At 35.4% G+C, this 12,703-nt stretch overlaps 1 protein-coding gene and 1 long non-coding RNA gene across 2 annotated transcripts; one reads left to right on the top strand and one right to left on the bottom strand.

The window, feature by feature from the left end:
• Nucleotides 1-285: 285 nt before the first annotated feature.
• On the bottom strand, nucleotides 286-8,602 carry LOC107795373 (3beta-hydroxysteroid-dehydrogenase/decarboxylase). Its single transcript, XM_075249678.1, has 10 exons — nucleotides 8,196-8,602; nucleotides 6,534-6,623; nucleotides 6,242-6,375; nucleotides 5,986-6,156; nucleotides 5,516-5,641; nucleotides 4,367-4,446; nucleotides 2,299-2,497; nucleotides 1,695-1,805; nucleotides 901-967; nucleotides 286-749 (listed from the first exon to the last, which is right to left on the bottom strand). Exons 1-10 carry the CDS (start codon nucleotides 8,428-8,430, stop codon nucleotides 694-696), a joined length of 1,269 nt encoding a protein of 422 aa, XP_075105779.1. The 5' UTR covers nucleotides 8,431-8,602; the 3' UTR covers nucleotides 286-693.
• Nucleotides 8,603-10,140: 1,538 nt separating this feature from the next.
• Nucleotides 10,141-10,707, top strand: LOC107795374 (uncharacterized). Its single transcript, XR_001650089.2, has 2 exons — nucleotides 10,141-10,417; nucleotides 10,517-10,707. It is a non-coding gene; the product is annotated as an uncharacterized LOC107795374 (long non-coding RNA).
• Nucleotides 10,708-12,703: the final 1,996 nt, after the last annotated feature.

Genomic DNA, 12,703 nt, shown 5'->3' with positions numbered 1-12,703 from the left:
TTTGAGCTATGTTTATGCAGAAGATTGTACTGTCACAAAAATGGAGTTTATTCTCCAAGCTCATTTATTTTATTTTATTTTGAGGACCGAGAAATCTGTCTAGGAACAACTGCAGCATTCGAAACTCGGATAATGGGTCCACCCCTCTACCCTACTCCACTTAAATACCAAGCTTAATTCGCATGGCACGTAGCTCAAACCCGTGACTTAATCACAAGTCCTTCCACCTTTTCCACTTGAACTAAGGCCCTGTGTGCTCTCCTAGCTCATGTAGCTTATCAAAGGTTTTAAGAACTTTTAGTTAGCACTCTTTTCAATTGTACCTAACAAACAATATTGGCAATACAACAAGGCTAAATGTACTAAACAAACAATATTGGCAAGAAAACAAAACAAAGATGATTAGAGGAAACAAAGGGGTGGGCGAATTGTATACCGCAGGGGCATCATTGGATCAGACAGAAAAACTGGCTTGGAACAAGCACATTGCTATATAGCAGTCAAGGACGGAAACAAAATCCATGAACTCAAAAACATGCCTAAGAAACCTTCTCTCAAGGTAAGTGAAGCTCCAATGAGTGAATGACGTCGTGCGCCCTTGCAGTATGGCCCATTATTGGTTTTCCTTAAAGTTGAATGTTCTCCCAGAAATACTAGACTAAAATTTGCAGGTAAATGATTGAATGAAATGATCTATTTCTTCTTCCTTTTGTCACATATAAAGAACACAACAAAGGCAGCTGCGATTCCTGCAATAATAAACAAGACATGGTCAGAGCACCAGACATGGGATCCCGGCTTTCGTTGTTTGGAGTGCTATTTGCATCAGCTCTGAAGAGAAACAGAGAAGCGCAGGTGATATGGATGTGGGGGGTGGGGGATAGAGAAGAGAGTGCATACCTATGCCGAACAAAATCCATGGTGAAATGGTGCCGAGGATGCTTAGAATTAATAGAGAGAAAACCACCTATTGCATCAGCCAGATGAAAGATTTCACAATTTAATAGATGAAATGCCAGTTCACAGCAAGATGCAAATAGAGCTAGTCCTATTACTTTTGGCCAACAGAAAGCCTAGAAATTCCCATGTTGTCCGCATTCAGCTTTCGTCAGGATTGAGGTGTTTATTCTGTATCATTTCACTTGGTCTTATTTAGCAGCTAGTAATCATCCAATAATGATATAAAACAATACTTCTGATATATATATATATATATATATATATATATATATATATATATATATATAGCAAGTGGTGGATTACATCTCCATGGACATGGCCAACCCATCATAGTCGATCTCAAGTAATTGGGGATTGAGGGGTTAGTTGATTGATCAATTAATATTTTGATTTGAGAAAGTATCGCCGCTCTGTTTGAATTAACATCATTATATGAATTTGAATTCTTGAAACTTATTGGAGTTGTTTTCAAAAATCTACATGCAAGTGCCAAATATTTCGATACATCACCACACAATGCTGTTCTGTAAAATGGAATGGACGAACTGAAAGAAAAGGTAAAGAATTTCATATGATAGTTAGTATGTATTTTATCAGAAAAGGCATGCCTACTCAATTCATAACCATATGAGAAAACGACCATGGCTTTGCATTACCTTCTGAAATTAAATAGTAAGGTATCACTATCACAGTTCTGCTCTCACAGGAAATGGATATAATGAAATAGAAATTACCATGAGGAAGAACATCCAAAGAGATGCAGATGATTTAGAAGGACCTTCCTTTCCTTGCCCATGTTCAGCTCTCAAATGTGGATATGACTCAATTGTCCTCCTAAGGCCCTCCTGAAGAAATAGAGTCATGCTTTACTTACGTGAATTATGTGGCGAGAATAAAAGCAAAAAAGAAACAGCAGAAAATGATCAACTGTAAATAGATGAGGCCCCACAGCATGGTACTGGTTTTAAAAGATCTAAGGTACAAATGTAACACACGTATATCAGTGTCTTATATGAAACACAAGTTGAAAGTCACATGTACGACATATTTGACCAGAAGATTTGCTCATTCCTGCAGTAATGATGTGGACATTCAGATGGATGAATTTTTCTGGCATTTAATATTAAAGGCAAAGAATACATTTTAGCAGAAATAGTTTACCATAATTTATCATATGAAAAGATCAACGAAGAAGATGCAAAAAGAGAAAGCAATGCAGAAAAGACCATAACAATACCTAAAAAAGTTGGGAGTATCTAAGACAGACATGGTATGCTAAACAATATTTATGAGGAATTATCAGAAGCAATTGATTGACTGGAAAGAAAATACAGGAACCTGAAGTGGGACAATAGGTGTGTATCCTATTCGATCACTTGCTTTTGAACAACTAAATGTTCTGCTGCGAGATAGGAGTCTGATTCTTGAAGGAGTTAGCTGTGGGACCTTCATTCCAAAAGGAGCGAACAGCTTATAAGTCAGCTCCACCAAATGTGCAATTGGCATCATAACAGATGCAGGAATCTTAATACTTGGCCTGCATACTACTAAAATCAGGAATATATATACAATACACAGCAATAGGTAAGCAGGATAAGGAAGACAGATGCAATCTAGTATACTATTAGGCAAACAAAATTTTTTTTGTTTGATTTGGTAAACCCCGATCCCCCATTCCGAACAGCCCTGCGCAGGAGTCGACTGTTTCCTTTATATGAAACTTATGTAATAATTGACAAATGCTGTTGTATATATCAGATGTATCTGCAAATACCTATGGTCAAAAATACACAGCCTCAATTGGCTAGGAATCATATAAGGGTTGATCTATGGTTACAAACTCATGAGAGGAACACCCCTACCCCCACCCCCCAAATCATATAAACATTCAGACCCATTAAACATAGACTCTTCTGATGAGCAAACTGAAAGTTTGCCAAGTTTGATTGTCAACATCAAGCCTAAATTGAATAATAATGTTCTTATAAACTTCTCCATCAAGGGCGGAGAAAGGCAGAAAACATTGAGGATTATATGGAATGCTGCTCCTTATCTGTACATAAGAAACAAAGTTTCATCGCCCCTAGCTCATTAAACCTACGTCCCAAAACAAGACACTTCTTTAAATATAATTTCATGAGGGTACTGGATAAACACAAAACCTTCTGTGTGACCAAGAATATCCTTTTCTCCATCTGTGGACTTAAACCTTTCGAGTAATCAAATTCTTTTTCAGAATTACACTAAAGGGATGTAGCAATTCTAGTTACAAAAAAAGGAGGAACAACCATGTAGCAAAATATAGAAATAGGGATGGCAATGGGGCGGTGCGGGTGCGGGGCGGGTTTGAGCATTCGCGGGGCGGGTTGGGTTGCAGTGTTTACGGGGGCGGGGCGGGTTCTAATTTTTAAAAAAAAAAAATTAACGCGGGGCGGGGCGGGGCGGGTCGCGGGTCAAGACTGTTATTTTTTGAACTAAAACCTAAAAGACTAAAACGCTACCAGATCTCCTAAAGACAGTCATATCTTAATACTCTGCTCTTATTTGTAACTGGAATTCTACTGTCTCATAACTGGAAGGCTTATATTATAATTGTATCGCTACAATCCCAAGCAAATTGGAATTGTTATATGACAAAATCTTCACTGTTATTAGGGGCATAAAAAAAGAACTTGTTTACGAATTTCTAAAGAGAACTTGTTTGTAAAATGAGTAAAGAAATTAGACAATAGGGACAGCAAAGGACTAATTGTGATAAGTTTAGAGCCTTAAACAAACTATTGGTAATAAGCCAGAAATACTAGGCAAAAACCAAGGTGATTTGAACATTGAAGAAGCAACGTTCTCGTCCTAGCTTTTATTCTTGCTGCAAACGATTGCAATACTACTTTTTGCTTGTTGTTGTTCTCGATTAATCAATATTTATAATGAAAGTGACATACACTTCAAGTAGTACAGAGTCTACGTTCTTGCATTAATATTAAAAAGATAGGAGGAAAAGATAACTACATGTAGTAAGAGGAGTTAACATCAACAAAAGAAGAAAAATTGCATAAAATTTCTCTAAAAAGAAGAATATAATACATTGGAAATTTGGAATGTGGTATCTTTTGATAATTTCCCCAAATTAAAAAAAAAATTAAAAAAAAAATATGCGGGGCAGGTTTGCACGGGGCGGGTTTTCGTTGGGCGGGGCGGTTAAAAACAGCAAATTTTATTTTGCGGGGCGGGGCGGGTTGGAGTCTTCGCGGGTGTGCACGGGTTTGCCCCGCAACCGCACCATTTGCCATCTCTATATAGAAATATCTTTCACTATAAGACAATCAAGGTAGATATTTCAGGAGAACGGAAAACAAGATTGTAAAAAGAATAACTGTGTGCAAAAAAAAAAAAACAATGAGAATACCTGTCATAGCCAAGACCTTCAAGAATAAGTGAGACAAACTCCCAAAACTTAATGGGCTCCATGTTCGTGACAAAATATGCCTGCAAACATAATTTCTTGATCTAAGAGTTATCTAACAAAATCCCATATCATGCTTTTCTCTTTTTCCAGAGGCACCATGACATGTAAGTAAACAGCATATTCATATGCTTTGGGAATGTTAAATCATTTTGACATTTAACTTTATTCCGGACCCCTATCCCCAGTTGTTAAAATAGCGAAAACATAGATATTGAGGGAGTGAAGAAATTACACTTTTGCTTTCAACTAGCAAAAGAAAAGGAAAACAAGAAAGGTGTCCTCTTTTTGAATGCTTCCTGTAACATTAAATTGGAGAGAGAAGATGAAACAAAATTATGACTTCGTACAAGGGGCGAGTTCCCTGACCAGCAAATGAATAGGAAGATCGGCGAGGTGGCTCTTATTTTACTGTTTGCTGTAAAATTATGGGCCCAAATACAATGGATGCACAAGTGCCCCTCCTAGTTATTGCCATAAATTTTATTTTACCAACAAATCTTTTTGATAAGTCTATATATAACCCGCTAAATATGAAGATTGTACTAATTCAGGGTATGAATCATGATTTCAAGATAAAGGGAGAAAACGGGGAGACCTTACTAACAGAGAAATAAAAACTAATTTATGCCATGCAGAGTTGGTATACCCCTAGAGAATTCAGCTTTTCATGGAATCATATCTAGCTAAGATATCTTGTTTACGCAACCATACAAGTGGAAAATCGAAACTAAGGAGAAAATCAATGAAATTAATGAGTTTCACCCAACTTATAGTTCTAGATGCAGTATATGCATTTGCTAAAGCTAAAACTTGGCATCATTTAGGTAAAACTTAATCTAGATAGCTCAAGCTTTTTTGCTGCAAAGATCAGGTTGATCACTTTTTTGCAAACATATCTCAATCATGTGGGATGGATACAAGAAATAGACGAAACTTGAATGGAAACTCAAAAATCTCCACTACATTGCATATTATATCCTTCCAAGCATCAAGGCTGCTACTTAAACTATTTGAAGAACAGAAATGCAATTGATATTAAAGCACATGGCACAGGTCATAACAGAATATGGAAAAACAAAGAAACATTACATTCCCAGCAGCTTTCTCTGCAACTGCTCCTCCTGATGCTAGAGCTCGTTCTGCACACACATGAGCATGTGCTACATTCTCCACGTAAGTGAAATCATACATGTTGTTGCCATCACCAATAATGAACTGTTTAAGAATTAGAGAAAAGGCTAGAAGTCAACCAAATAGTGAAAAGACTGTAGAATGCATCTGCAATTGGCCAGTCTTCAACTCCCTTTTAAATAGGTTAAGTTTGAGTTGGCCACAGAGAATGCCAATAATAGTAAGTGACATGGAATAGAATGTACAAATCACTTGTTAAGTTCCTCAAGATAGATCTTCTAATCAATGCTTTACAAGCTTCCAACTATTACAACAATAAATCCGACCTAGTATTCATATCTAGTATCGGATCTAAAGGCTTGCATATACACGAATGTGATACGGACTGAAAAGATGCATGAGCAACCAAAATGAGGCTCTAAATTCACCTTTGATTTTCCTGCCTTTGCAGCTGCAACTAGTGAAGGAACGAGCAGCCTATCACCAGGGCCAAAAAGACTGCTAGGTCTAATGCAGCATGTCAGCAACCCTTTGGTACCATTTGACTTGATAATAAGTGCCTCTCCTTCAGCTTTGGTTGCAGAGTAGAAATCATTATGCTGAAAATTTTGTCAGTAATAAGAGTATGGTTATACGAGGAATATTTTTCATTTGAATGAAGTATACAATAGGCGGAGGCACTACCTTAGCAGGATATGGCAGTGATTCATCCCCATTTAGAATTCCATGAACTCCATCAAACACCACACTGGGAGAGCTGGTGTAAATAAGTCTTTTCACTTTCAGCTCAATGCAAGCATCAATTATATTCTGGGTTCCTTCACGAACATTAATGCAGTTAAAAAGAGAGAAACAAAATTTTCATGTAAAGACAAACAATAACAGAGCATTAAAAAGATGTGAAAATAGAACTGCTACCTTAACTTCAGAAAGATCGTTTTTGTTCAAAATTTATTTGATAAAGCTTTCCCATTACCTTGCACATTAACTGAATAGTGGAGCTGGTGGTTGTTGATTGATGAATCTGGAGCAGCCATGTGGAAGACAACCTCAGCTCCTTCACAAGCTGCGAATATCAAATAAATAAAGTTAAGACACAACAACGTAATAAAATGGGCTATCTCCTATGTCACATGGACTCGGGCATAAATGCTGGCCGATAAGTATCTGGTATAGGTATAGGTAGGGTGCGTCAAGTTTTTAGCAAGTTTCTAATGTATCTTGAAAGATAAACATACGTGAAGTTACAATGGCGGAGGCAGGATTTTCACCAAGGGGATTCAAGAAATTAAAAAAAAAATAAACCCACGAAGGAATTAAGGGGATTCAATAGCTAATATATATATACAAAAAAAACTTTTAACCTTATATATATAGTGCAATTTTTTAGCGACTGAATCCCTTACTGCCACCCTAGCTCCGCCCATGCATATATCCAAGTAACATTTATTTAGCATGGATACTTGGAGGCAAACGAATACTCCATGCAACATTAGTAATCTCAGATACTAAAGTCAACAAGATAAGTTTTGATAAAATAGCTAGGATGACTCAGCAAAAGTACATCTGACAAAGTTTACTTTATATGAAACAATTGGAACATAAGAAATCACCTAGAGCTGAAAACAGATGGAACCTTAATCGACAAACTAAAGCTGGAAGAACTAGTAACCTCCTCTAAACATTTTGGACATCGTAATAGAAGAAATTACTAGTAAATAAGTAACCAATATAAAACCAAAACAACCATATAAGAATCAAAAGTTCTGGATTTTGGGTGGACATATATGGGCTATCTCCTATGTCACATGGACTCGGGCATAAATGGTGGCAGATTAGTATCTGGTACAGGTATAGGTAGGGTACATCAAGTTTTTAGCAAGTTTCTAGTGTATCTTGAAAGATACGCATATGTGAAATTAGAGTGGTGGAACCAGGATTTTCACCAAGGGATTCAAGAAATAAATAAAAAAATACACCCACGAAGGAATTAAGGGGATTCAATAGTTAATATAAATACAAAAAACTTTTAACCTTATATATATAGTGCAATTTTTCCGCCACCCTAGCTCCGCCCATGCATATATCCAAGTAACATTTATCTAGCATGGATACTTGGACGCAAACAAATACTCCATGTAACATAAGTAATCTCAGATACTAAAGTCAAAACGATAAGTTTTGATAAAATAACTAGGATGACTCAGCAGCTAGGATGACTCAGCAAAAGTACATCTGATACAAGGCTTACTTTATATAAAACAATTGGAACATAGCAAATCACCTAATTGATTCCACACTAGAGCTGAAAACAGATGGAACCTTAATTGATAAACTAAAGCTGGAAGAACTAGTAACCTCCTCTAAACATTTGGGACATGGTAATAGAAGAATTTACTAGTAAATAAGGAACCAATATAGAACCAAAACAATCATATTCAAGAGTCAAAAAGTATCTGGTTTTTGGGCGGAAAAACCAACTGCAAGTTCACTAGAAAAAGCAATAAAACCATATTCAAGAACTAGTAACCTCCTCTAACCATTTTAATAGAAGAAATTACTAGTTTAGAAGTTCTCATTTTTGGGTGTCAAAAACAAGTAAAGATTCAGTAGAAAAATCAGCAAATCAAGAATGGACCTTTGAGGACTCGGGATTTGTTACGAAGATCCATGGATACATATACAGCACGGCCTGATTGCAGGGCTTGACCAAGTATACCCTTTTCCTCAGCAGGCTCAAGTTTAATGGATGGACCCAAATCAGCAATGCGAACATGATAGATTTCATAACGAATCAGCATTTCCACTAAATGCCGAGCAGCAAAGCCTCTTCCACCAGTCACCACACACCATTTCTCTTCTCCTTCACCCATTTACAACAACAATACGGTAAAATGTACAATGCCCAGCAGTTCGGTTGTAGGAGATTCTTGAAGGTGAAGTGGGCGATCCAAATAGAGGAGATTCCCTCTGCTGTATTTTGATTGTACACTTGTCCTGTTGCATAGAGTGAAGATTTTTTTTTTTAATTATTATTTGGTCTAAGAAGAAAGTAGAAAGATTTGCTTCCATTTAATATTAGGTTATTTTATTCACACAAAATTAACTTTTTGTTATATTAAAGTGATTGAATTACTTTTGTTATATTAAAGTAACTAAGTTTGTTCATTAAAATCACAAAATTTTACACACTATAATAGCAAAGTACCTTGAGTACACTATAATAGCAAAGTACTTAACTATATGCTCCCTCGATTTCAAAAAGACTTATTTCCTTTTTAGTCTAGGCAATCCCTTCTAAATTTAAAAATAATTTAACTTAAAATTTTTCTTTTACTCTTAGCGATATAATTTATAGTCACACAAATATCTATGGATTGTATTAGATCACAAATTTCAAAAGTCTCCTTCTTTTTCTTAAACTTCATATACAGTTAAATAGGTTCAAGAAAATTGAAACGTGTGGAATATTATATTGGTAAAGTTTAATTACTTTAATATAAATTTATAATCATAGTGGATAAAGTCTACTAATTTTACTGTTATGATGGGTAAAGTTCAATTATTTTTTTATGACAACAAATAGTTTTATGACTTCTTTTTTAAATGTCGATAAAGATCAGTAATCAATTGCGAAATTAACTGGGGAGAAATTAAAAAATAGTCAGATTTACAAGTGGTTGTTCAAAAATAGTCCAGTTTCAAAAATAATCGAAATTTAGTCACTTTTCATGTAAAGATAAATCTGAACGAAAGCACTGTTCAAAATCCGGAAAAATACTCCAGCATAATATACTGGAGTTCCAATATAATATACCGGTCCAGCATAATATGTTGGAAGTTTATACACCGGTGCTCCAGACTCCAGTAAATTATACTAGAGCCAGCAAAGTATATCGGTCCAGCATAATATGCTGGAAGTTCATACAAAGGTGCACCGAACTCCAGTATATTATACTGGACCGGTCTCTGTTGCAGCAAAATAGTGGCTATTTTTAATTGACTTGGTAAATGCTGGCTATTTTTGAATGACCAATCCGAAAACTAGTTAGACAGTGTTGGTTTTGAAAGATTAGTCTGACATATAAATATTAAATACTACTTAAAGATTTAATATTATATAATTTTTAAAATTGTGAAAACTATAAAGAGTTAAAAGAATATCAAGTGTTTTGGAATACATTCCAAAATGAGGGGGGAAATAATCATAAATATTGGAAGAGAGTATAATTAATCAAAGAACGGTGATCAAGAGAATTAGATTCTTAATTACAATTACGTTCCCATGAACCTAGTTGACAAGAGAAAAAGAAAATCTTATCAGGCAACATTAGTAGTAATTATCTTTTCATAAATGGTCTATGTTTGTAAGGTAAAGGTAAGGTATGTGTACACATTATCCTCTCCATACCTCATATATATATATATATATATATATATATATATATATATATATATATATATATATATATATATATATATATATATAATGGGGACTTTGACCCGCTGATGTGACATGCCTAATTGATCAGCAATTGCCTTTTATCTTTTTTTCTCCATTTTTTGAGTTTTCTCTTATTTTTTCCATTTACCTCGTTCAATAATAAATTTCTTCTGCTTTCGTTCACCTGTTAATCTAATTGACAACCCAACCGTTTCATTTTTCCTTCCTTGATAGTAACAGCCCATTAATTTGTACCAAACCCTTTCTTCCTCCTTCTTGATAACTACAATTTCAAACACTAATGTCTTTTCTTTCTCTCCATGGATAAAATGAAAATTCCTCATTTCTTCTGGAAATCCATATGTGATATGACTTGGAATTCAACTCAAGTTGGAAATTTAAGGGGGAAAGGGCTGGTAACTTTTTTTTCCTTTTTCTTTTTATTCAATCATAAATTCTTGGTTCAAATATGATATTCTTCACATTTTCCTCTTTTGATTTATTTATTTTAATAGGGAAACGATGTTGGACAGTGTTATCAATACATGTCGTCACCAAAAATTCAAGCTTCGGTCATCTGTCTTCACTTTCTCTTGCACGTTCAATCATGAATTAGAAGAAGCATTTTTTTTTAAAGTTTTTTGTGGCAAAATATCAAATACTATTATCATTTGTTGGTCATATATTTAATTCCTTTTTTTCTAAACTGTTGCTTATATGCCTTTTTGGAGACTGACATATGTATCCTCCTTTCATCGTGATGTTTTAGACTTCAATACTACACAAGAGGGGGTGATTTGTGTGGTACCTAATTTTCGCTTAACTTAATTATAGAAAGATCTGGTTCTTCTATGTGTTCCAACTATTACTGTTGCGGAAAGATAAGTACAGAAAATAAAGAACACAGAGATTTTACGTGGAAAACACGTGGCTCAAAAGGTGAAAAAACCACGATTTATCTTCTAGTAGGATTTTCCCAAACACTTCACTAAAATCACTGAGCCAAAAACTACATTTACAAAAACTCTTTCATAAACTTAGGATTAATTCTAATCTCGTTGTGGCACACAACTTCAACTATTGTGACAACTTCAAGTTAACTCTAACTTGAAAACTCTAAGTACCTAATACAATTGCTTCTATAAAAGCTGAAAGGTATAATGTAAAATCACCTACTACAATTGAACTAGAATAATAGATAGACACTTGGAACTGGTTCTTCTATCTGGTTCAAGTAGCATTAGGATTGCACGCTCGAATCACACATAAATTGCTTGCAAAACTGCCTTGCTATTTTGCTCTCAATTCACGTTTAACTTCTGCTTATGTGCATTACCTGTAAAAGAGAACAACACTGATATTTAAGGGGTTAGTAATTAGAGATTGACTAGAATACATATGTTACTCTTCTATGGTAGAAGAGTTCTAGTTGATCTCATACTCTAACTCTATCCTATTCCTAAAATGTGTTCTCTTCGCATAAGGAGTCTTTCTCACCTTATCCAATATGCAACATTTTCAATCAGATCAGGAGATATTACTTCTGATAAGTTAGATTTATCTCTTTCACGTGCATCTCACATGTTTTGGGTTGATCATGATTATGCTTCACAAGATGGACCTGGTCCATGTCTGAGTTCTTTTGTCAGTCTTCAAAACTTCACATTTACTTGGGACAACAAATTCCCCCTTTTTGATGATGACAAACTCTGTGCTTTTTACTCACTTAGACCCTGTAAGAACTCAGCTTAGTCATCAATACAAAGTTTAGAAAAATTCACTTATCATCAAGGACCAGGTTAATTAGGTTATAAATATCACTTAGTCAGATTATGTAAAGCACAATATCTCTTCCCCCTTTTGGCACCATCAAAAAGTTGCATACACAAAGTGTTAGTCCCAGATTTTAATAAGTACTCATGGCCATTGGGGCAACTGCAAGTGCAATCATGGATTAATCATCAGTAATCAAGTAAACATATTTAAACTATCAAGGAAATATTAACATTCAATAAGAGCGAAAACAGTAGATATCATTGATAGAAGATATGTTGCTACCATAATCCACAACCAGAAAGCAAAAATATTCAAAACATGAGCATAAAGAAAGAAAAATCCATAATCCGGGTTACTGAAGGTACTAGACAAGTTCAGGAGATAAAGGCTAGAATTCCTAAGGCTTGGGGTGCTAGAGGGTTGGTTTTGGGCTTGGAGAAGATTCAACACATTGTGAAGAATCCCATCATTCTTCTCATTTTCCTTGTTAAGCTATGTTCTGAGAGCATCCATCTCAGATTCAACCTCTACTAAGCGAGCCTTCAGCCTAGCTATCTCAGCATCTTTGGCCTCACTTTCCTAAACTAAAGCCCTGACTTTACTGTTGATAGGTGTCTTCTTGGATGAACCAGGTTCATTTGGAATGACATTGACTAGAAAGTCACAAGCAATCAGAGTATTAATTCCAAAGTAGTCCTTGCTTGTTGCCATTTCCCATTTCTTTAGAGGCACCTTGCATCGATCTAGAACAGTAGTCAAAATAAATACATAGGGGGTGGCATGGGCCTTGGAACTCTTGATAACTCTGTCCAGTAGCTTGATGATGAATGCAGACCAGTTGATTTGCCTCCCACTTTCAAGGCAATCCATCAAAACTAAGTCCATATAGTTAGCAACATGCCTTCTTTTCTGCCTGGGCAGTAGGC

This window comes from Nicotiana tabacum, chromosome 3, assembly GCF_000715075.1.
Source record: "Nicotiana tabacum cultivar K326 chromosome 3, ASM71507v2, whole genome shotgun sequence".
Lineage (NCBI taxonomy): Eukaryota > Viridiplantae > Streptophyta > Magnoliopsida > Solanales > Solanaceae > Nicotiana > Nicotiana tabacum.
The sequence above is the reverse complement of the archived record's forward strand: the minus strand, read 5'-3'. Positions and strand labels throughout refer to the sequence as shown.

Excerpts from the sequence above, each read along its gene's own strand:
- LOC107795373 (XM_075249678.1), bottom strand. The coding sequence starts at position 8,430 with ATGGGTGAAGGAGAAGAGAAATGGTGTGTGGTGACTGGTGGAAGAGGC. Across the intron at positions 6,376-6,533 it reads CTATTCAGTTAATGTGCAAG|GAACCCAGAATATAATTGAT; the intron begins GTAATGGGAAAG and ends ATGTTCGTGAAG. Across the intron at positions 1,806-2,298 it reads CACCTATTGTCCCACTTCAG|GAGGGCCTTAGGAGGACAAT; the intron begins GTTCCTGTATTT and ends CTATTTCTTCAG.